General features: G+C 56.5%; 7 protein-coding genes across 7 annotated transcripts; 3 read left to right on the top strand and 4 right to left on the bottom strand.

Moving 5' to 3' along the window:
• Window positions 1-1,125: 1,125 nt before the first annotated feature.
• F5144DRAFT_582095 (WD40-repeat-containing domain protein) lies at window positions 1,126-3,592 on the bottom strand. Its single transcript, XM_066789476.1, has 10 exons — window positions 3,455-3,592; window positions 3,223-3,335; window positions 3,144-3,170; window positions 3,015-3,090; window positions 2,854-2,957; window positions 2,433-2,797; window positions 2,289-2,378; window positions 2,115-2,242; window positions 1,923-2,054; window positions 1,126-1,862 (listed from the first exon to the last, which is right to left on the bottom strand). Exons 1-10 carry the CDS (start codon window positions 3,458-3,460, stop codon window positions 1,563-1,565), a joined length of 1,341 nt encoding a protein of 446 aa, XP_066639733.1. The 5' UTR covers window positions 3,461-3,592; the 3' UTR covers window positions 1,126-1,562.
• A 205-nt stretch (window positions 3,593-3,797) lies between these two features.
• Window positions 3,798-5,445, top strand: F5144DRAFT_582093 (uncharacterized protein). The gene is made up of 3 exons (XM_066789475.1): window positions 3,798-4,143; window positions 4,199-4,281; window positions 4,345-5,445. The coding sequence occupies exons 1-3, from the start codon at window positions 3,962-3,964 to the stop codon at window positions 5,349-5,351; spliced, it is 1,272 nt and encodes a 423-aa protein (XP_066639732.1). The 5' UTR covers window positions 3,798-3,961; the 3' UTR covers window positions 5,352-5,445.
• Window positions 5,446-5,677: 232 nt separating this feature from the next.
• F5144DRAFT_657057 (uncharacterized protein) lies at window positions 5,678-10,213 on the bottom strand (the record flags this gene model as incomplete). Its single annotated transcript, XM_066793178.1, has 1 exon — window positions 5,678-10,213. The coding sequence occupies one exon, from the start codon at window positions 10,211-10,213 to the stop codon at window positions 5,678-5,680; it is 4,536 nt and encodes a 1,511-aa protein (XP_066639731.1).
• A 303-nt stretch (window positions 10,214-10,516) lies between these two features.
• F5144DRAFT_582088 (uncharacterized protein) lies at window positions 10,517-11,990 on the top strand. The gene is made up of 2 exons (XM_066789474.1): window positions 10,517-11,346; window positions 11,429-11,990. The coding sequence occupies exons 1-2, from the start codon at window positions 10,998-11,000 to the stop codon at window positions 11,938-11,940; spliced, it is 861 nt and encodes a 286-aa protein (XP_066639730.1). The 5' UTR covers window positions 10,517-10,997; the 3' UTR covers window positions 11,941-11,990.
• On the bottom strand, window positions 11,991-14,367 carry F5144DRAFT_632414 (Sds3-like-domain-containing protein). The gene is made up of 2 exons (XM_066792497.1): window positions 13,597-14,367; window positions 11,991-13,529 (listed from the first exon to the last, which is right to left on the bottom strand). The coding sequence occupies exons 1-2, from the start codon at window positions 14,008-14,010 to the stop codon at window positions 12,264-12,266; spliced, it is 1,680 nt and encodes a 559-aa protein (XP_066639729.1). The 5' UTR covers window positions 14,011-14,367; the 3' UTR covers window positions 11,991-12,263.
• Window positions 14,368-14,654: 287 nt separating this feature from the next.
• Window positions 14,655-15,614, top strand: F5144DRAFT_348409 (uncharacterized protein). Its single transcript, XM_066784275.1, has 3 exons — window positions 14,655-14,915; window positions 14,988-15,056; window positions 15,124-15,614. Exons 1-3 carry the CDS (start codon window positions 14,753-14,755, stop codon window positions 15,438-15,440), a joined length of 549 nt encoding a protein of 182 aa, XP_066639728.1. The 5' UTR covers window positions 14,655-14,752; the 3' UTR covers window positions 15,441-15,614.
• Window positions 15,615-18,116, bottom strand: F5144DRAFT_348414 (Six-hairpin glycosidase-like protein). Its single transcript, XM_066784276.1, has 2 exons — window positions 17,733-18,116; window positions 15,615-17,671 (listed from the first exon to the last, which is right to left on the bottom strand). Exons 1-2 carry the CDS (start codon window positions 17,992-17,994, stop codon window positions 15,789-15,791), a joined length of 2,145 nt encoding a protein of 714 aa, XP_066639727.1. The 5' UTR covers window positions 17,995-18,116; the 3' UTR covers window positions 15,615-15,788.
• Window positions 18,117-18,833: the final 717 nt, after the last annotated feature.

Below are 18,833 nucleotides of genomic sequence, written 5' to 3'. Positions count from 1 at the left end.
TGAAAGTCCAAACATGGGGATAGCCAAGCCGCCAATGACAAAACCCCAGACGGCGCCCAAAACGCGAGATCCAGAGATCGAGACCAGCCTCACGTCAGGTGTGGTGGCTTGAACCGAGGAGAGAGGCCGAGGCAGCGCGCGTACCATGTAACAGCGGGCCGATCCAGGTGTGCTACGAGATCTCGCAACCAACAACCTAAGTCGGCAGGTAGATCGTGGCTGTTGTCCACGTAGCAGCCATGCAACGGGGGAATCCATGCGAGACCTGCCGCACGCGGCTGGAAAAAGTGAGCCTCAACCGGGGTTGGGGGTCGTTTAGATGTGGCTGCTACTGCTTCAACCCGCCATGTGCGGCTCGTGAAAGCCTGCCGTGCTCACGGGCCGCCGCGGTGTTGAACGGTCCAGGAAGTTGAATGAGTGGTCGAGCAGTCGGTTGGACGCCTGGCGTTTCAGATCTCCGAGCTATGAAGCAGTCTGCGGGTAGCTTCGCTCGCCCGTTTAGGAATCAACATGCTCAGACACACAAGAGGTTTAGTCATGCTTTTGGCGGATGCTGTCTAGGATAGGACATGGAAGAGGCTCAGCTATATGTCGGTGGAGTGATCTTCACGCTAGAGGAGGATCGTGGAAGAGTATATTCGGATGACATTTGTAGCCTTGTTCGTGCATGCTTGAGAGATGTAAGTAGCCCAACTTGAAGAGCTATCTAGGTAATTGACGTAGTTGCAGTACCCGGAAACCGAGTCAGTCTTCGGCAGACGATATTAGCCAACATCAGCAGCCGCTTGATTGCCAAATGAGATCCGGGTTGCTGCGACTCGCAAGTCTCCGAAAGACGGCTCGTTAGCTCTACTTTGGCTTTGGATTTGAGGGGGTGTATTGGTTGTCTCATCGACGCCGGGAACCGCAGATCATCAAAGTTTATCCCCAGTCTCGGCTGAACACGTCGTCAATGCGGGCCGTCATGAAACTGATCTGAGTGAGCGTAGTGAGGGTAGGTGCCAGAGCTGTCCATTCTATAATGATTGTGGTAGAGGCAAGTTGTGATGTCCCTGATAAATTTCTGGATAAAGTTCAGAACAAAACACCGCAGGGCCGTGATTCTCCGGGTGAACTCATTGATGACTTGTATGTACCAGGAGTGCCGCTCGCTAGATCAGCCATTGATCTCCCAACAACAAGTCGTATCTATTTTAGGGCAGAATCACACTTGTACCTCATCCTCATTTCGTTTTGCACGTGCGCGTATCAACCGCTTGTCTTCAATTATCGTCATCCTCTACCCGACATCTTGAACAAGACAGCGTCGATCACGGCCCGTTTCTCCGTTTGCATGAAGGCGTCTGAAACGCGCGCAAAAAAACCAAACGGATAATCCCAGTACATCACCAAACCTTTTCATCTATATGCGTACAACACCAGACACGCATGGTATCAGACCTAGCCTCCAAGGAGATACCTCCTAAGCAACACCCAAAACGCCGCCCAATGCAAAATAATGGCAACCCACCTGGGCCCCCCATACAAATCATAGCCGCCACTGCCACCAAATAAACCATGCATTATTGCTGCTTGACCAACACAGCTTTCTCCCGCTCGCCCTTGCGCTTTTGGAACTTCTTGTCCGAGTGCTTGCGCTCGTTCTCCTCGCGCCGCTTGATGGCCCCCAGTTCGTCGCGCTTGATCTCGCCCGCCTTCTTGATGACCTTGGGCAGGTGGCGGTGGCGGCGGATGCGCTTGATCTCGGGCATGTGCGAGTACCGCTCCATGAGGGCACTGTTGTACTCGAGCGCCTGCCGCTGCTTGGTTGACTTGACGCCGCTGCGCTCTGACGCGTTGGCACGCCATAGCCGGAGGTTTCCCTACAATGATATTAGTAACGTGGTAAGATGCGAGGGCTGCACAGGGGCTCGGTGACGTACGTCATCGCTTCCGCTGAGGAGGTACTTGGAGTCCATGGTCCACATGGTTCGGAATACCCTCTGCATGCGCTTGGTGTGGTAGATGTCGCGGGACTGGCCCTGGTCGCGGCGCCAGATCCGGATGGTGCGGTCCTACGAATACGTCAGCGGCTGTGGTCGCGAACCTTACTGGACCTAAGAACGAAGACTCACATAAGAACCGCTAACCAGCTCCTCGCCAGTGGGGGAGAACTCAACATCCATGACGGCCGCAACGTGGCCTTTGTGGATGTTCTGCGCCCTATTGAAATTCCTGGCATCGAAAACATAGATGTTGTGGTCTGGACTGTTAGCATGGCCCCTTCCCAAGCGTGGCGGGGGACATACCTTCTGACGCTACAGCCAAGTTCATAGCTTCCATCGGGTTGAAGACGATACGGTTGGCCGCGAACTGGAGCACCGTTTTGATGACAGGCACTGTACTCGGGGTCAGCCCCTGTCTTGGTTTGGATTCAGGGGTAGGTAACTCACTGTTTGTCCGCAAATCGAAGAGGATGAGAGAGCGGTCGGTGGCGACGGAGCCAATGACGGATGTCTCGACTTGATTGAAGCAAACATCGGTAATGGTATCCGTGAAGTTGGGCCACTGTATTGTTTGTGCGGCGGTGCTCTGGTCAAGATCCCAGACTCGAATGCACCCGGCGCCCGACGAACTGGCAAAAACGTTCCCAGTTCTGTGAACGGACAGCGATGTGTATGGCCCGCCCTCTTGCCAAGTTGCAATCGGTGTGGTGTCTTTGGACGCGCTGTAGGGGTCCCACAGCTTGATACCGTCGGTGGCGCACGAGAGGAGCTTCTTGTCGTTGGTGAAGGTTAAACCCTTGACGATATTGGAACTGAGAGATGCAGTCAGCATTGAGGTTACTTGCCACAAGCCCAATAAAGCGCTTACTGCGCAGCTGTACGCCAGGTCTCGTCGTCGCGCGTCGTGAGATCCCAGACTTTTATGACGCCGTCGCCGGACCCCGAAGCCACTGAGTTGAGGGAGTTTTTGTCCTGCGCGGTGTCAGCCTCACCGCAGTTACAATCTCTAGACGCCTTGCGAGGACATACCTTGCACATGCTATACACGCCCTGAACGTGACCGCTCCCTAGCTGGCCGAGGAAGGGCTTGGCGAACATGCGCTCTCTTGTACTAGTTAGCCTCCGGCTCTTCTACGGCAACGAAATATATATCCTCACAGCTTGACCGCATTGAGGGCTCTTTGGCTGTTTCCCAATGTCAGAACCGCTCTCGACTACTCCCAATGTGCCCACGTACTATTCCCGAGCTCGTTCGAAGGGGTGGATTTCCGGGGCGAGATTGCGCGGTGCCCGCTGGACATCGGATCCCGGCGCTTGCTGAGTCGAGGTTGCCCGACTGAGGGCTTTGATCTACCAGAAAGCATATTAGCATCCGTATTGCTACATGGCCGAGTTTTGCAGGGTTCGATGGTGTCGATGGTGTCTCTGAAAAGATGGGCATTGACTCTGTGCTGGATCCTAGGTCGTACCTTCATGATGTCTTAGGTGGCTGTATATTCAGAACCTTCAATAGTTTGGGTCGGGTTTGGGGTCTGATCGGGTGGCCGTAGTTCGATTTCGATGTTGGTAGAGAATGCTTTGGTCTGCTTAAGCAGGATGCATGAGCTCGGCCATGGCCAATTCAGACAGCGCAACTCTAAATTTTGGCGGGGTCTGGCGGCAGAACTCCTCACCGCATTCATACCCCAGCCACAAAAGCCACAGCAGGCGGAGATGCCAAGGCCAGCTGCCGCTGAACCCATTACGTCGGATTGCGGCAACCTGGACCTGAGCTGGGTGCTGCTGGGTTGCAGGGCATTGGCGGGCGTTGGATTTGGAGCTGCAACCGCACACGCACCCAACACCAACACAGCCATCACGACCAACCATTCCCGACGCTGCCCGCGACGAATCTCCCCATCCCTGGGACTATCGTACATCGTACTCCAGATAACCCAATACCACGAAGACCACATCCCTCGAACTTACTCTATACGATGGCGCAGGGCGACTCGGAGAGGGTGCGCGAGGCGCAGAAGCTGGCCAAGTCGGACCCGCGCAAGGCAGAGGGTATCTACAAAGAGATCATCTCAAAGCCGCCATCCGTGACGTCCGACGCGGCCGTCAAGGAATATGAGGCCGCCCTTATCAGTTTGGGGGAGCTCTACCGCGACCAGAAGTAGGTGGAGGGCCTGTGGCAGTCAGTCGAGGGGCTCGGGTCTAACACGGCACAGGAACACAGATGAGCTCGCGGGCCTGGTAACCAAGAGTAGGACAGTGTTGTCCTCATTCGCAAAGGCAAAAACAGCCAAGCTGAGTACGCTCCTCCCACTTATACTCGTTTAAATTGCACATTTACTGACATATTTTACCCCGCCAGTCCGCCAGCTCCTCGACCTTTTCGACGCCATCCCCAACTCCCTCGATATACAAATCTCAGTTACAAAATCATGCATAGAATGGGCCACTTCAGAGCGACGGAGCTTCCTTCGCCAGAATCTCGAGACGCGCCTCGTCACCCTCTACATGGCCAAGCAATCATACTACGATGCCCTTACCCTGATTAACGGATTGCTGCGTGAGCTCAAGCGTATGGACGACAAGCTGGTGCTAGTGGAAGTGCAGCTTCTCGAGTCCCGAGTGTACCATGCCCTCGGCAACATCTCCAAGGGCCGCGCCGCCCTCACCAGCGCCCGCACCTCCGCCGCCTCGGTCTACACCCCGCCGCTCTTGCAAGCTAACCTCGACATGCAGTCCGGGATGCTGCACGCCGAGGACAAGGACTTCCAGACGGCTTACAGTTACTTCATCGAGGCGCTTGACGGGTACCACTCGCAGGACGAGCCGGCACGCGCGCAGGCGGCGCTGCAGTACATGCTGCTGTGCAAGATCATGCTCAACTTGGCCGACGACGTTAACCAGCTGATGACGTCCAAGCAAGCGCTCAAGTACGCGGGGCAGTCACTCGAGGCCATGAAGGCGATCGCGCGGGCACACTCGAACCGGTCGCTCGAGGAGTACGAGCGTGCGCTGTCCGCCTACAAGTACGAGCTGGGCAGCGACGCGTTCATCCGCAACCACCTGCGCCGGCTGTACGACGCCATGTTGGAGCAGAACCTGATCAAGGTGATCGAGCCCTTCAGCCGCGTCGAGATCAACCATATCGCCAAGATGGTCGGGCTAGATACCCAGCAGGTCGAGCGCAAGTTATCGCAGATGATCCTCGACAAGGTGATCATCGGCGTGCTCGACCAGGGTGCCGGCTGCCTCATCATCTTCGACGAGACCCACCGGGACGAGTCGTACGATGCGGCGCTGTCGACTATCGAGAAGCTGAGCAACGTGGTGGACGTGCTCTACACGAATCAGGCGTCCATGTTGGAGTGAGCGTACGCGAGGGATGGCGGGGTCTGTAACAATAGAGACACACTGGCACGGGCGCTTAGATTAGCTGAACGTGAATGAACCGAACCGTACAACATTTCGCTGGTATCAAGCCTATCGATCTCCCAATGTCCAAACCCAACCGGGACCCCCAACGCCATATGCACTATACTATATCAAACTCGTAATCACTTCGTCACATCATCCCACACAGTGCTGTAAACCCGACAAGCACCGATACAGAGCCCAACCCTGCTTCTTCCCACAGGTCATCCACCACCACACCCCCCCAACAAATCTTGCATATGAAACTCTCTCTCCCAACCCTTTCAAAACCCATCCTCCTCCCCCTCCCACTCCCTCTCCGCCTCCCACCCCCCAACAGCCAGCGACCCGTGCCTGCCCCCCCTAGAGGAAGGCACCAAGCCCAACCGCCTCCTCTCCTCGCCCACCAACAGCGCAAACACCCGCTTCGCAATCTGCGTGACGCCCCACGCCGCCGCCGGGCCGCCGGAACCACCGAGCTCCCCCAAAAATCCCTCCACCACATCCAAATGCCACCCCTGGATCTCCATCCGCTCGCCCTGCGCCGTGACTTGCTTTCCAAGGAGCTGTCGCAGGCTGCCGCTGGGAGATGACGATGAAGCGAGGCGGGCGTTGGGGGAGCGGGCGAGCAGGAGCTGCAGCTGGAGGGAACCGCGCTTGCGGGCTTGGAGCAGCTCGTCGAGGCGTAGCCAGTGGGCGCGGGTCCATTTGTGCGGGGATAGTTGCTGCTGGGTTGTGGTGCTGCTGGTGTGGGTTGGAGCGGAGGAGGTGAGGGTTTGGCGGCGTTGGGTTCGTTGCGGGGAGGGGGAGGGAGATGGGGACGGGGATAGGGAGAGGGATGGTGACGAGGAGCGGTTTTCTTTGTCCGCTTCCGTGTTGTTGGCCAGGATGTTTCCGCGGTTATTCCGTGGGCGGTCGTTCTTTTCAGGTGACATGCTCGCGCGCCGTTCGGCTCGGGCCTGCGCTTGCGCCAGCGGGGAGAGGGTGCTGCTGGTAAACTCAACCACGCGCCCGGGTGTCTTGGGTTTGAGAGGCGAACGGATGCATGATTTTGTTGGCGAACCTGCTCGGTCTGGTATTGCCTTGTGCGGAGGCGACACGAAGCTTGCTTCTTCTTCCTCGTCCTCGTCCTCGCCTGCTCGTGGCTGGGTATGTTGCTGAGACTGGGGGCGAGATCGAGAGAAGAAAGATGATATCTGGTTGTCGCCAAATAGCGAGTTTGCCGGAGCTACGGGCTTTGGTTGGAAGAGCGTGTTGTTGGCTTGTCGCCGGCGAGGGGTGAAGTTCTTCTTTTGAGGGATATGGTCTAAAGGAGCATCCTCCTCGCTTTCTGGCGAGATCGCTCGTGGAATAGGAGCGGCCGTTCTTGCATTGTTTACGGACAGGCGCTGCTGTGGCGCGAAGCTTGCCCGCTCGGAGAAGTTGGCCGGAGCGACCTCCTTTACATTATGTGGAAAGCTGGGTCGTTGGACAGGTGCGGCTGCTTGATCCGGACTGCTTCGTTCGACGCTATCCCGGACGGGAGAAAATAGGTCAACACTCCTTTGGCGGGTTCCAATTTCAAGCTGCTTCTGTGGAACTGAAGGCAATCGGTTCTCGGTCTGCGGCTGGAGATACTGAGCAAACAAGCTGTTTCCAGATGATTGCTGTCTTTGAACAGGTATGCTTCGTGGTTTTTGCAGAGTCGAGTCCATCTGCCGTGGATTTTGAGAGCCCAACGCTTTGGACAGGCCAGCACCAGGTGCCTGGTCCATATCGGGGAGTATGGCAGGCGACGAGAAGAAGGCGGCAAGGTCCGGCTTCTTCGCTGGTTGGCTGGTGGGTGCTGCTTCTTTCCTCTGGCGAGTTTGAGATAGCATGCTGAATTCTTCGTCCTCCATGGGTGAGTTTCTTTCGAAACGAACTGGGACTCGTTCCGTCCGGGTCTGCGCAGGTCTTCTGGACTCGTTCTTCTCATTAGTAAGAGCGTCCGTTTTAGGAACATTGTTGTAGGAGGATTGGTCTCCATCATCGCTGGACATTAGATGTCGGCTATTTTGCTCCCAAAGACTCTGGATTTTGTTTCTTTGAGGTGGTTCGCGGGGTGGCTCCCGCCTTGTCAGCACATTCCTCGGTGCGAAAGGAGCGGGGCGCTGGGCTTCAATGGCCCAGATGTCATCGTCTTCATCCTCCCCCCCTTCGTCGTACGTTTGTTCTTGCTGGTCCAAAGCCGCCTGCGGCCTGGTGTCTGTGGGTGGAGCCGTGACCGACATTGCAAAATTTGGTCGGTTCGTTCGCTCCTCTTGCATCCTTGGTCGGTCCCCGCCCACTCTCGGAAGCTCAGGGTAAGTAACGTCGCCCAGAATGGGAGAGGCAGATCTCTGCGAGCGTCCTGCAGGGTTTCCCTGGCCCTGCAAGCTCATCTGGTCGCCATCATTCACAGGATTTGCGCCCGGTGAACTGGCCACACTGACAGTAGCATCCCGGTCGAATTCTTGCCGACCAGGGCCGCTAAACAAGGTAGTACGCACGGAGCCAGCCGCGGTCGACTCGCCCGGATCCGGCCCAAACGGGTCATCCATGTTATCTGTACCGGAAACGGAGACGCGTGCCGGGGAGAGTGATTGGGCGCCGCGGACGATGAAGTCCTTCATTTGATTCAAGGGCGCAAGCCAGGACCTTGACGGAGACTGGGCCAAAGGATCGATTCGAGGTTGCGATGGAGACCGTGTTGCTCCGGCTGCCGCCGCGGCAAGGGGCAGAACCGGTACGGGCGATTGGCTCGACTTGGGCACAGAGCTTCGAAACGGGCTCCCGAGCACGCTGCCCCTCTCTGGGGGTGATGGTGGGTCCGATGTGATGAGTTGTAGGGCACGTCCGGCACGAACGATGGGGGAGAGAGTCGGTCGGCGATGGGGTTCGGGGAGCGGTAGGTGTACGGGGTCGGCGTCTCGAGCTCCTAAGTTCGACGATGTGAAGGACGACAGTTGATCGGCGGGTGTCTCGGTGGAGTTGCGTCTGATATGTTGCGCGGCGGCATTGTTCAGGAGCACGGGGCTTGCGATCGGGGGAGAGGAGGGGAGGTCAACATCCAATGTGGGCCTCGGAGGCTTTGTTGGGGGATTGTGGTCTTCGGTATCGGATGGAATCGGGGAGGGTGTCTCATCAGGAGTCAACAGCCTATTCGTCTCAGATTGGGGATTGGAGTGGTTCACTCTTGAGGGCCGTTCAATGGACGGTTGGATGTCCTCGGCTGCCACTTCTGTCTGGTGTTGTGACTGGCGTGGTCGCCCAGGTGTTGCGGCTATTAACACGGCCTCGGGGATTTCGGAGAAGGAATCGTCGTAGGCGCTTGTATTCTGCGGCTCAAAGCTGACCGGTGACGGCCGTGTTTCTGGTGAGTGATGGGGCACCGATGGCTGGCGAGGTGCTGGTGACTGGCGGGGTGCTGGTGACTGGCGGGGTGCTGGCGACTGGCGGTCTTCTCGTTGGAGACTTTTGTGGGCAAGTTGTCGGGCAAGAGGTTGGGCCGTCGCCCTCCGTGGACTTCGCCTCAAAGCCTGCGGTGAACTAGGAGGTGGCGGGAGCTGGAGTTCTTGTTGTTGTTGCGCACGGCTTTGCGACCTAGCTTCGACAGTACTTTGCTGTGCTTCAGGAAGGCGAGTGCTCGGCTCGGGGCTTGCAACCTCTTCCACCGGTCTGTTTTGGCTTTGCCTCAGGGACTCCAGCGCGCCGTTTATGATCAGGCTCGTAGCTTCACCAAGCTCCTCGTGCGCTGGGGCCATCACACTTGAGTTTGGTTGCATTGATGGCAAGGAACCGATGGAAATCATGGTAAACTCCTCTGCCATGATGGTGTCCTCGAAGTCCTGGTCATCATCGCCTTGGTCACTCGCCAATGACCCAGCCTCGCTGTATGAATCGGCTCCCCCACCCATATCCGGCCAATCGTACTGTTGGTAGTCCGCTTCCTGTCGGGGCAATTGGGGCTCGAAATCGATGTGGTGGTTGTTGGTGGGGAATTCGGGTTCGTGATTTTGTTCTTGCCTCTGGGGGCCCGGTGTTGGTTGGCCGGACAGAGTTGCGAGCCAGATATCATCATCCATGCCGTCGCTTGGTTGATTCGCCGCAGGGACAACCAAAGCATTATCGTGGCCCTCATGTTTCGACGGGATTTCCTGCCCTAGACGCGCTACCTCATCTTCAGTAATCGTTTGTTTCCTTGGCCTCCCTCGTTTCCGCGGTTGGCTAGCCGGCGCGCCGTCCTTTGCCGGCGATATGGCCTTGCGTTTTGTGGGACGCGGCGTCGTCTCGATTCCGATATCTGACGCGAGGGTATCCTTTTGAGGAGATACAGAGGCGCGCCCCACGCTCTTCCGCCCCTTGGCCGGTGTCCCAGGTCTTTTGCGCCGCGCTGTTGCGGGAGTACCCGACTTGCGTGGCCGACCCCTCTTCCTCGGTGTCGCGTTGCTCAGCGCGCCGCCCTCATCGTCGCTCAGACCGCGTAGAGGCACTGTTGTTGTGACAATCGTTTCTCTCCGCGGCGTTAGGCGTCGTTGTTTCGGGGTGGGTGACTGAAAGAGGCGACGGCTGGTACTACGCGTCCCCTCATCGTCGGCCTCGACCGTGACGCGTAGTCGTTGGGGTGTTCGTTCGTCTCCGACATCTAGCTCGAAGGTCTGCTTCCTTGGCGACGGAGCGAGGGCGGTAAACAGGTGCTCAGCAGCCTGGCTCTTCTTCTTGATGGCTGAGGGGGGCATCATGGGTGGGCTGAGAATTGGGTCGATCAATGGATCTGGAGATGACCCCAGGTCCAACGTGATGGTGCGCTCCTCCTCCATCGCTGCAATCCCGCTGTCGCCAAAATACTTGTCGCAAGCAAGGATGTAAGCAGGTAAGACACCCCAACAACCCAAACCCTCGAGGTTGCGCGTCGGTATCGATAACGGTGGCGTCGGTGCTTGATGAGGGCCAATGCGAAGTCTCTGTGCAACGCAGGGAAATCCACACAACACTGTTTACATGCTGCCTCTTTGGGCAAGGTCTTTTTGGATGAACCGCCAATCACATTTTGTCGCATCCACTCGAAAGCGGGACAACCTTTCCCCTTGAAAGTTAGCAACAGCCCCACACATCGGGGAAGCTGAGACATCCATGCTCACATGCTCACATGCTCTCGACATGGCTCAACAGAATAATCAAGTCCAAAATCGGGGAAATCTATGCCTCCAATTATCTAATTACTAATGTCGAATCAGAGGCGTTGGACTTACCTTGCACGACCTCGCGCCTTACGCCTTGTGCAATACAAACGGTGTTCGCGACAAGTCCGAGCTGGATTGCCCCATCGGCAAGCAGCGGCTTCTTGACGTCGTCCTTCCTGGTCGAAGTATCTCGATCCATCATCATGCTTTGAAATGGAGGCTTAGAAAACAAACTGCTCGGCTCAACGTGAAGCCTAAGAAGACAAAAGAGATATATATACTGCATGCTTCCATCCATCACTTCGAACAAATTGAATATCTTCCTAATCATCATCATCTTCGCCGCCTCCTCACAAGCCTCTTGTACTACCTGATACACCTTCTCACCAGCTTCGAACAACTGCCCTTATCCAACAACACCATGACTGCCGTACCCGAACCTCCTCGTGGCGACGTTGTTGCCGCCCTTAACTTCTACCTTCCTCCCGAAGACGGTTCGGTGCCGTACAACCTCGCTGGTGATCATCCGCCCGGTGTCCCCCTTCGTAACTTTGGTTCCATTACCCACGACGTTCTCATCCACGACGCCCGTGGCAAGGAATCCTCCTTCACTCTTGACAAAGACGCCTTCCAAATCCTGCAAAACCAGCCCCCTTCCGCCGAGACCTCCTTCACGGACGACGAGTCCATCAAAAAGAACTACTACCCTGAAATCGAGCGCCTCCTCCTAGACAACGTCCCAGACGCAAACGAGGTGATCATCTTTGACCGTACGTGACCAACATACTTAATCCCAGAACACACCGCTTTAAGATCCAAAACCCACACTAACACCCCCCTCCCCCATGCCAGACACAATCCGCCGCCCCAACAGCGCCCGCCAGCCCGTCTCCCGCGTGCACATCGACCAAACCACCAGCTCCACGGCGCAACGCATCCGACGCCACGCGCCCACCCCCGAAGCCGCCGAGGCGTACCTCGCCCAGCGGTACCGGATCATCAACGTGTGGCGGCCGCTGAACACCCGACCCGTGGAGGCGTCGCCACTAGCCTTCGCGCGGTCGGCGACGCTGCGCGACAGCGACGTGGTTCCCGTGGAGCACCGGTACCCGGCGAGCGCGGGCGGCTACGTGGGCCAGACGGCGGCGATCCGCTACGAGGCGGGCCAGGAGTGGTATTATCTGAGTGGGATGACGGGGGAGGAGCGGATCCTGTTGGAGTGCTTTGATAGTGAGGCGCTGAAGGAGGGGAGTGGGGTGAAGGGGGGCAGGGTGCCGCATAGTGCGTTTGAGGATCCGAGGACGAGGGTTGGGGCGGAGGGGAGGGAGAGTATTGAGGTAAGGGCGTTGGTTTTTGGGCCGTAGATTGTATCGTGTTGGATATGGGGTTCATGACATGTTATTGATAGAGAGTTCGTAGCAGCGAGCAAAGGAGAATTAATTGAGACTTGGAGAAGTCGGGTATAAAAGCAAAACTGTGATAGCCAAGTACAAATACCCTTCGCTGGTGTGCAAGATCCGGCCCAACACCATCCATCCCTGTATCCGTGGTTATACCAACCGCAAATGAATACCAAACCGCGAGCCAGCAAGCCGTGCTCCCCAAAACGCCCGAGAACGAGTTCAACATGCATAACGTTATCCGTGGTGGCCCAGCTACCGCCTCCCTGCTTCCCCGTAGTGTATCATCAACCACCCCGCCCACCTCGGCCGCCTTTTCGACTGCTGGTCCGGCTCATCGGTACGCCATTAGCGCTCGACTGCCGGCTCATCGAAACGCCTCCAAGCGCCGATCCCTTCGCAGGAGACGGGTTCGGAGTGCTCCCATGGCCCAGCTTAGGAGTCCCGGCTCGTTCCGACATGACCGGCTCGACGACATCCGACAAGAGGGGAAGCCCCAGCTGTTGCCTAACCTGGTTTTCTGATGGCCTTTCCCCTTGCAGGTATGCTACGAACCGTGCATCCTGTGCGGGCATCGACGCGGCCTCCAGCAGCTTGCGGCTACCATTCTCCACCGAGAAGTTGGAGCCCACGCCGTGTGTCTCGTCGTACTGTTTCAGCGCTTGCATCACCATTATGTCACCGTGCGCATCCTCGGCATTGAGGACCGTGGGCACGTTGTACTCCATCTTGTTGCCCTTGATGTACGTCGACGGGAAGGTTGGCGGTAGTTTCGGGTCCGCTGCGAGCATGCGGTCGAAGTTACCCTGAAAGTCGAAATTGGCGAGCATCTCCATGCCCATGAGCTTATCATCGGTGAAGTTGGGGTTGTTGGCCCCTCCCCGGCCGCTGCGTGTAGCATGCGACACATTCCGCTCCATCATGGGCGCGGAAGGAACTGAGTCCGACCCGTCCTCGTCGTTGTCGCCGGCCCCGGAATCGCTGCCATCGGGTGACTTGATCGGACGGCCCTGGTCGTCGAGCTTAGGCTTGTGGGTGAGGATGTATTTCCGGGCCGCCAGGGTCGCCGCGCTAGAGGTCATGCCGAGTTCCTTGTCGGTAAAGAGCTTGTCAATGCTGTATACTGTCCCCGTGGGTTTCCGCGAGGCTAGCCGATCTGTTTGCCAGAGCGGCGTGGTGCCCGAAGCATCCAGCGCCCGGCGCTGTGGTACGGGCGACCCATCGTCGTCGTTGTTGTTTAACCGCTTCCTCTTTTTGTTTTCAAAGGTCATATCTTCCAATTCTCGGCGTTGTCGTGTCGCTCGCTTGCCATGGGCGCCTCCTGGGCTCGCGGGGTTGGTGATGCTGAACTGATTGGGGTGGAGCAGGAGCGCCGATGCATCCGATATCTCCAGAGCCTCCTTTTCCCTGTTCAATCGGGATTTTTTGCTCATGATCACGTTGATTAAACGGTCGCGGAGCGTTTGTGAGAGAGCTTTGTATTCTCGGTTTGCCGTTTCTGTCTTAAAGGCATGGGCTGTGAGGAATTCTGAAGTCTTCTTCTCGTAGTCAAACTGTGAACAAGCCAGTCAGTCGTCTGTCGGTAAGAGGGGAAGGCGAGGAGCCCAAGAATATACACACCTTGTACTTGGTGAGAGCGTAGTCTCGTTGTTCGACTAAATCTTGGACCTTTTCCATCCACTGAGCGAATCTCGGCCCGGCTCTATCCAGTAGAGTCTGTGACCCCGACTGGCCGTCGGCGTCTCCGTTGAGCTGTTGCAGTCTTTGCTGGTCTTGCTCAAAGCTGTCAAGGGGTCGATCGACATAGGGATCAACTTTCATGACCAATGTGGTATCAATTTGGATCTTATGAAGCTGCTCGCGAAACGCCTGGTCCTTGTCCTTGCCGAACTTGTCGGAGAGCGAGGCGAGACGGTCGGCAAGCATTTGGCGGCGCTTGTCTCGCTTTGACTGAGCGGGTGGAGGCGAGCCGTTGACACGGCGGTCGGGACGGTAGGCGGGAGAATCAGCCATGGCGGCTTCGGTCGTTGCCATTGTGTGGTCAACTTGGTATGGAGGGATTCGTGTCGAGTGCCTAGGGCACGAGGGTCAATCGTGTAAAACTGAGGCAGCGAATGATGCGGCGGGCGACTGTTGGGGAAACAGTAGCGGATTTGTGGTGGTATCAAAAATAATAATGGGAAATCGTAGTGTAAAGGAGGCGTTCGGACATCTTCTGCCTCAAAGGCGCTCTAAGTACTTCGTAGAAGGCGATTGTGCGTGTCAAAGCACCAGGTGAGTAGAAGGCTGCTGGGAACAATAAACGCAGACAATCCGTCAAATGGCGGCGGGTACCATGCGATTGAGACAGCTGCCGACAACCGGCTCTAGCCAGTGCCATCGCCGGAAACACTGTGCTGTGCTGTGGCTGCTCTTACGTCGCTATGGTGTGGCTGAGGTCCACATGCCGGGGAATTAAAGTAGCAAGCGGCCTGTGGTTAATCCGACCAATGCAGGGAGGCCGATCGCCCAGGGCTCTGCCACAACCAACGAAGAACGTCCCACAGTGGGGTCAACTTTCAGGTGGGCTGGCGCTTGCATGCGCTGTTGGGATCGAGACTCACAACTTATCACGGAAGGAGCTCCATATTTTAGCTTCAACAACGCAATGCACGTCTAAAAACAGCTCCCAAAAGAACATCAAGAGTTGGAGCAGCTCACTAAACTTTATTGAACGCCGATGGACCGAGAAATACCGCACTGAAAAATAAAACCCAACTCATGACGCGGTAACAAAATGGAGAACCTCACCATTTCCGACCCTCCCCCTCCTCCCATGCAACAACAGCATGGTGGCCCCGGGGGGATGCCACCCGCTCTAGGGCGTCCCCCGCCGCCGCCCCAGCAACTGCCCGCGCAGATGTTTACGACTGCCGCCCAACTTCTAGACCTTACCGACAGTAAGCATTTCCGCCCAACGCAGCTTCACTTGGCCTGACTCAGCCTACGCAACGCACACTGACGCCGAGCAGAAAAGCTGATGTTGGCGCTGCGCGATGGACGCAAACTTGTGGGAATCCTGCGCAGCTGGGATCAGTTTGGTATGAACCGCCATGCCACGGAGAGTGTGACCTTGATGGACAGTATGAATTAACATGCTTGGTTCAGCAAATCTGGTATTGCAGTCAACCAAGGAGAGAATATTTGTCCCTCCCGGAACAGCACCTGACCAGGTACGGGGCCTATACGCAGACGTCGACCGGGGCCTGTTTCTGGTGCGCGGAGAAAACGTGCTGCTGCTAGGCGAGATCGACCTCGACAAGGAGGACGACGCGCCCCCGGGGTACGATTTGGCCGACGTTGAGCTTGTCCAGAGCCTGGCCAAGCAGAGGAAGCAGCAGGACAAGATCAAGGAGAAGACGAAGGTGAAGATGCTCGCTAAGGAGGGGTTCGAAGGGGAAAACCTGGGCGAGGTCCTGCTTTAACGGTGGAAGAGTCGACACGATGGGGAGAGAACAGTGGTTTGGAGGCAGAATATTGTGAAATGCCCTCCATCCACTCCATGGCCGAGAGCCATGAGGCCTCATAGAAACGAGCGCCTAAATCATAGTGATGAAGGATGGAAATTACGATTTGAGCTTCTGGGTCAGGAGTCTGTTGGATCACCGCTTATCGTCATAGCATTTCACCAAGGACATCGATGCTAACATCTAAGTCACCAACAAGACAGACAAATAGGACAAATGTAGTCCTCAAGTTATCAGTTTCAAAACTGGCGTGCTTTATTACACCCACTGGGGACCTGTCTAGGAAGATGACTAACCCCTAACCCCTTACAACGCGGGCAGAAATCCCTCTACGCGCACATATTTCTCCCATGACTTAGGCCAGTGCCCCGTCTTTCCTTCATTACCATCCCACCCCCCAGCCATCATCGCCGTTGCAACGAGCAACGAGGCCGAATTCGGGAAATACGGCGTCGGTACCCTTGATCCCCCTACCGGATACCCAGCATCATCGAAGTCGAAGATCGGATGCAGCAGATACTCAACCGCCTGCTCCGGATCCCCCAGCCGCAGCGAGTTCATAGCTAGCATAGAAAAGTCCCACCCGTACAAAAAGTCCAGCGCCCACAACTCCTTGATCTTCCGCGCCGTCTTCTTCAACGCATCCATATCCAGGGGCTTCCCACTCGTCGGAGGCGGCAGTAAACCATAAATCCCCGCCATGGCCGGGTGATCATTCGTCGTCTCATTCGACGTCCACATCCCCTCGATCCCCTCATACACGGCGTACGTCCCGTCCACTATCGGCAGCGGCGCCAGCCCATCCCTCACCGTCACCCACTCCCTAGGCACAGGCCGACCCATCCTCTCCTTCCACCGCACCGCCACATCCAGCCCAAAGCGCCAATACGCCAGCTCAAACGCCGCGTTCCGCGTCACGTTCGGATCCGTATTCTCCGAGACGGGATACATCGGCGGACCAAGATCAAACACCCCCGTCGAGGCATTCCACCACGCATACGCCGCCATAAAATCCGCCGTCGCCGTAACAACCCTATCCCAGCGCTCCAACACCTCCACCTTCGCCGCGCCCCCCCTCCCACCACTCGCCCGCCACTCCACCTCGGCAAAGTACAACGGATGCGGCTGCTGCCATATCAATAACGCATTGATATCCCCCGGCGCGCTGCGGCCCGTCTGGGGATCCGTCATCTTCCCCCAGCGCGCACCACCACCATCACCACCACCATACCCCTGCACCCGCGCCCGCTCCACAGCCGCGGGCAGCAGCCGCTCGTAGGTAGCTGGCTGGCTGCGGCGCAGGAGGTCGGGATGATTCCAGCGGGCGAAGGGCAGGGTGTGCCAGAGGGCCATTTCCAGGTGGAACTTGCCGTGCCAGCCGTTGTTGACGAGGCCGGATTCTTGCGGTGGGGAGGAGGAGGCCGAGTTGATGGCGGTCAGGTACTGGGAGCGGATGATGCGTTTTTGGAGCTGGTGGGCGCGCGGGTCGCGGATGGAGGTGAGGTCGATGAAGGCGCCGTGCGTCCAGAAGGTGTGCCACCAGCGGCGGGAGGTGGTGGTGATGAGGGGGTAGGTGGTTTGGAGGGGGGTGGGGGTGGGGGAGAAGGTGATGGTTAGTTGGATGTTGTGGGTTTGGGGTGAGGTGAAGGTGTAGCGGTGGGTTCCGATGGTGGGACCGCTGATGTTTCCGTGGCCGGTCCATGAGATATGGGTGTAGTAGGTTGTCGCGTCTAGGGTATGTGTTATTCTGGCGGAGTTGGGAGACAGTTTATCCAAGGTAGTTGAATGTTTGGAACTGAGGTTGAAGTGGCCGACAAAGGGGGCGTTGAACTTCTTGTTGTCAGGGTACGGGAAGTCGAAGAAGAGACCAAGGCCCCTTATTAACAGCTTCGAGTCGACATTGATTGCGATGGTATCTGAATCTGGATCGGCCCACGTCTCGACCCTGACAGGAGATCCATCATAAACAAAGGATGATGACAACCTCCCAGTCCACATGTCCAGCTCCTGTGATTTATGTCGTAGGTCGTCCTCGGTGACATCCTTCTTGTTGAAGTCAAGCCCAACCCTGGCTAAGTTAAGCCGATGAGGGTTTTCCCTGAGCCAGTTTGAAATGTCATTTTGGGCCGGGTTCGGTACTTCATACGGGACAAGTCTGCCATGCGTCCACATCTCCAGACCGGTGTAGTCTGGAGGCTGTTAGTGAATCGGTTCGCATGTAAAAGCATATTATAACTAGGAATTGCGCACCATCCACGGAAGTCTGACCAGGCGTCGTAGGGAGGCTGAAGTTGTGCCAGCCCCATGTTGACATGATGGCATATGGCTTAAAGGTCTGCAGCCCGGTGACATCCGCACCAAAGGCAAAGTTGCCATTTCCAACCTGCAATGGGGTGGAATCAGAGCTCTTGGTTCGGCGTACGTTAAACGACTGAACAATCTTCCGGCGTTGGCCGGCAGACACCGCCTCCGCGACGGAGAACAGTACGAGGAGAAGAGACAGAGCACGCATTGTTATTCGGTGTAATCATGTGTCCCTTCTATCAACCAACTCTTGCCGCGTGAGCTGTGTGTAGGGACGAACGAACGATAAATACATCGGCTATCACCTCATCCTCGACTATCCCCATGTTCCGGTCCCCGCCCCTATAGCCGGGTATTGTATTCCCCAAACATCCATGAGTGGTGTATTCCGGTGACCCGTGAGCCTGGTAGGGAGGGGTTGTTGACGTCCCGAACGAGGCCAAGGATGGCGATTAACCGTTGCAGGGTATGATCTTCTCCCCTCCCCCGAATGTCGTGTCTGCGGGGTTTGCTAGGATAGATCGAGTCAACATTCGGGTGACAATGACCCGACAGCGACGCACAATCAAATTGGTAGTGTTGTGAACTCTAGAGCCATATGTTTTGCGATGCCAATGTGCAAGGGTTTCTGTACGTGAGGGAGACCGTTCCCGGCCCATCAGGGCACGGTTTAAGAAACGATAAGGGATAAGAAATGTAGTCATGTAGTATCTAGATAGGTACTTAAACATCCCATAAGTTCCAATGATCCCCTAAGGCTAGCATTTTGTACCATACTCGCTAACAGCCACGGGGTGTGTTAACCTGTACTTCAACCCTTTTAGCCGTCATAAGAGAGCCGATGGATGATTACTTAGGTGTACCAGGTAGGTTCCATATTGTTGGGACAACTCCAAGGTGGAACCTAGTGGGCATAGATGGAGTGAGACCTAAATAAGTGAACGAGAAGGGCAGGTACTTTGGAGGGTTGAGAAACCGGACAACTAAGGGATGACATCAATCCCATTATTGACCAAAATTCACGTGTCCCACAACTTGTCAACCGAA

Source organism: Chaetomium tenue, assembly GCF_020726465.1.
Source record: "Chaetomium tenue strain MPI-SDFR-AT-0079 chromosome Unknown F5144scaffold_6, whole genome shotgun sequence".
Classification (NCBI taxonomy): domain Eukaryota; kingdom Fungi; phylum Ascomycota; class Sordariomycetes; order Sordariales; family Chaetomiaceae; genus Chaetomium; species Chaetomium tenue.
This window is presented reverse-complemented; position numbering and strand designations above follow the sequence as displayed.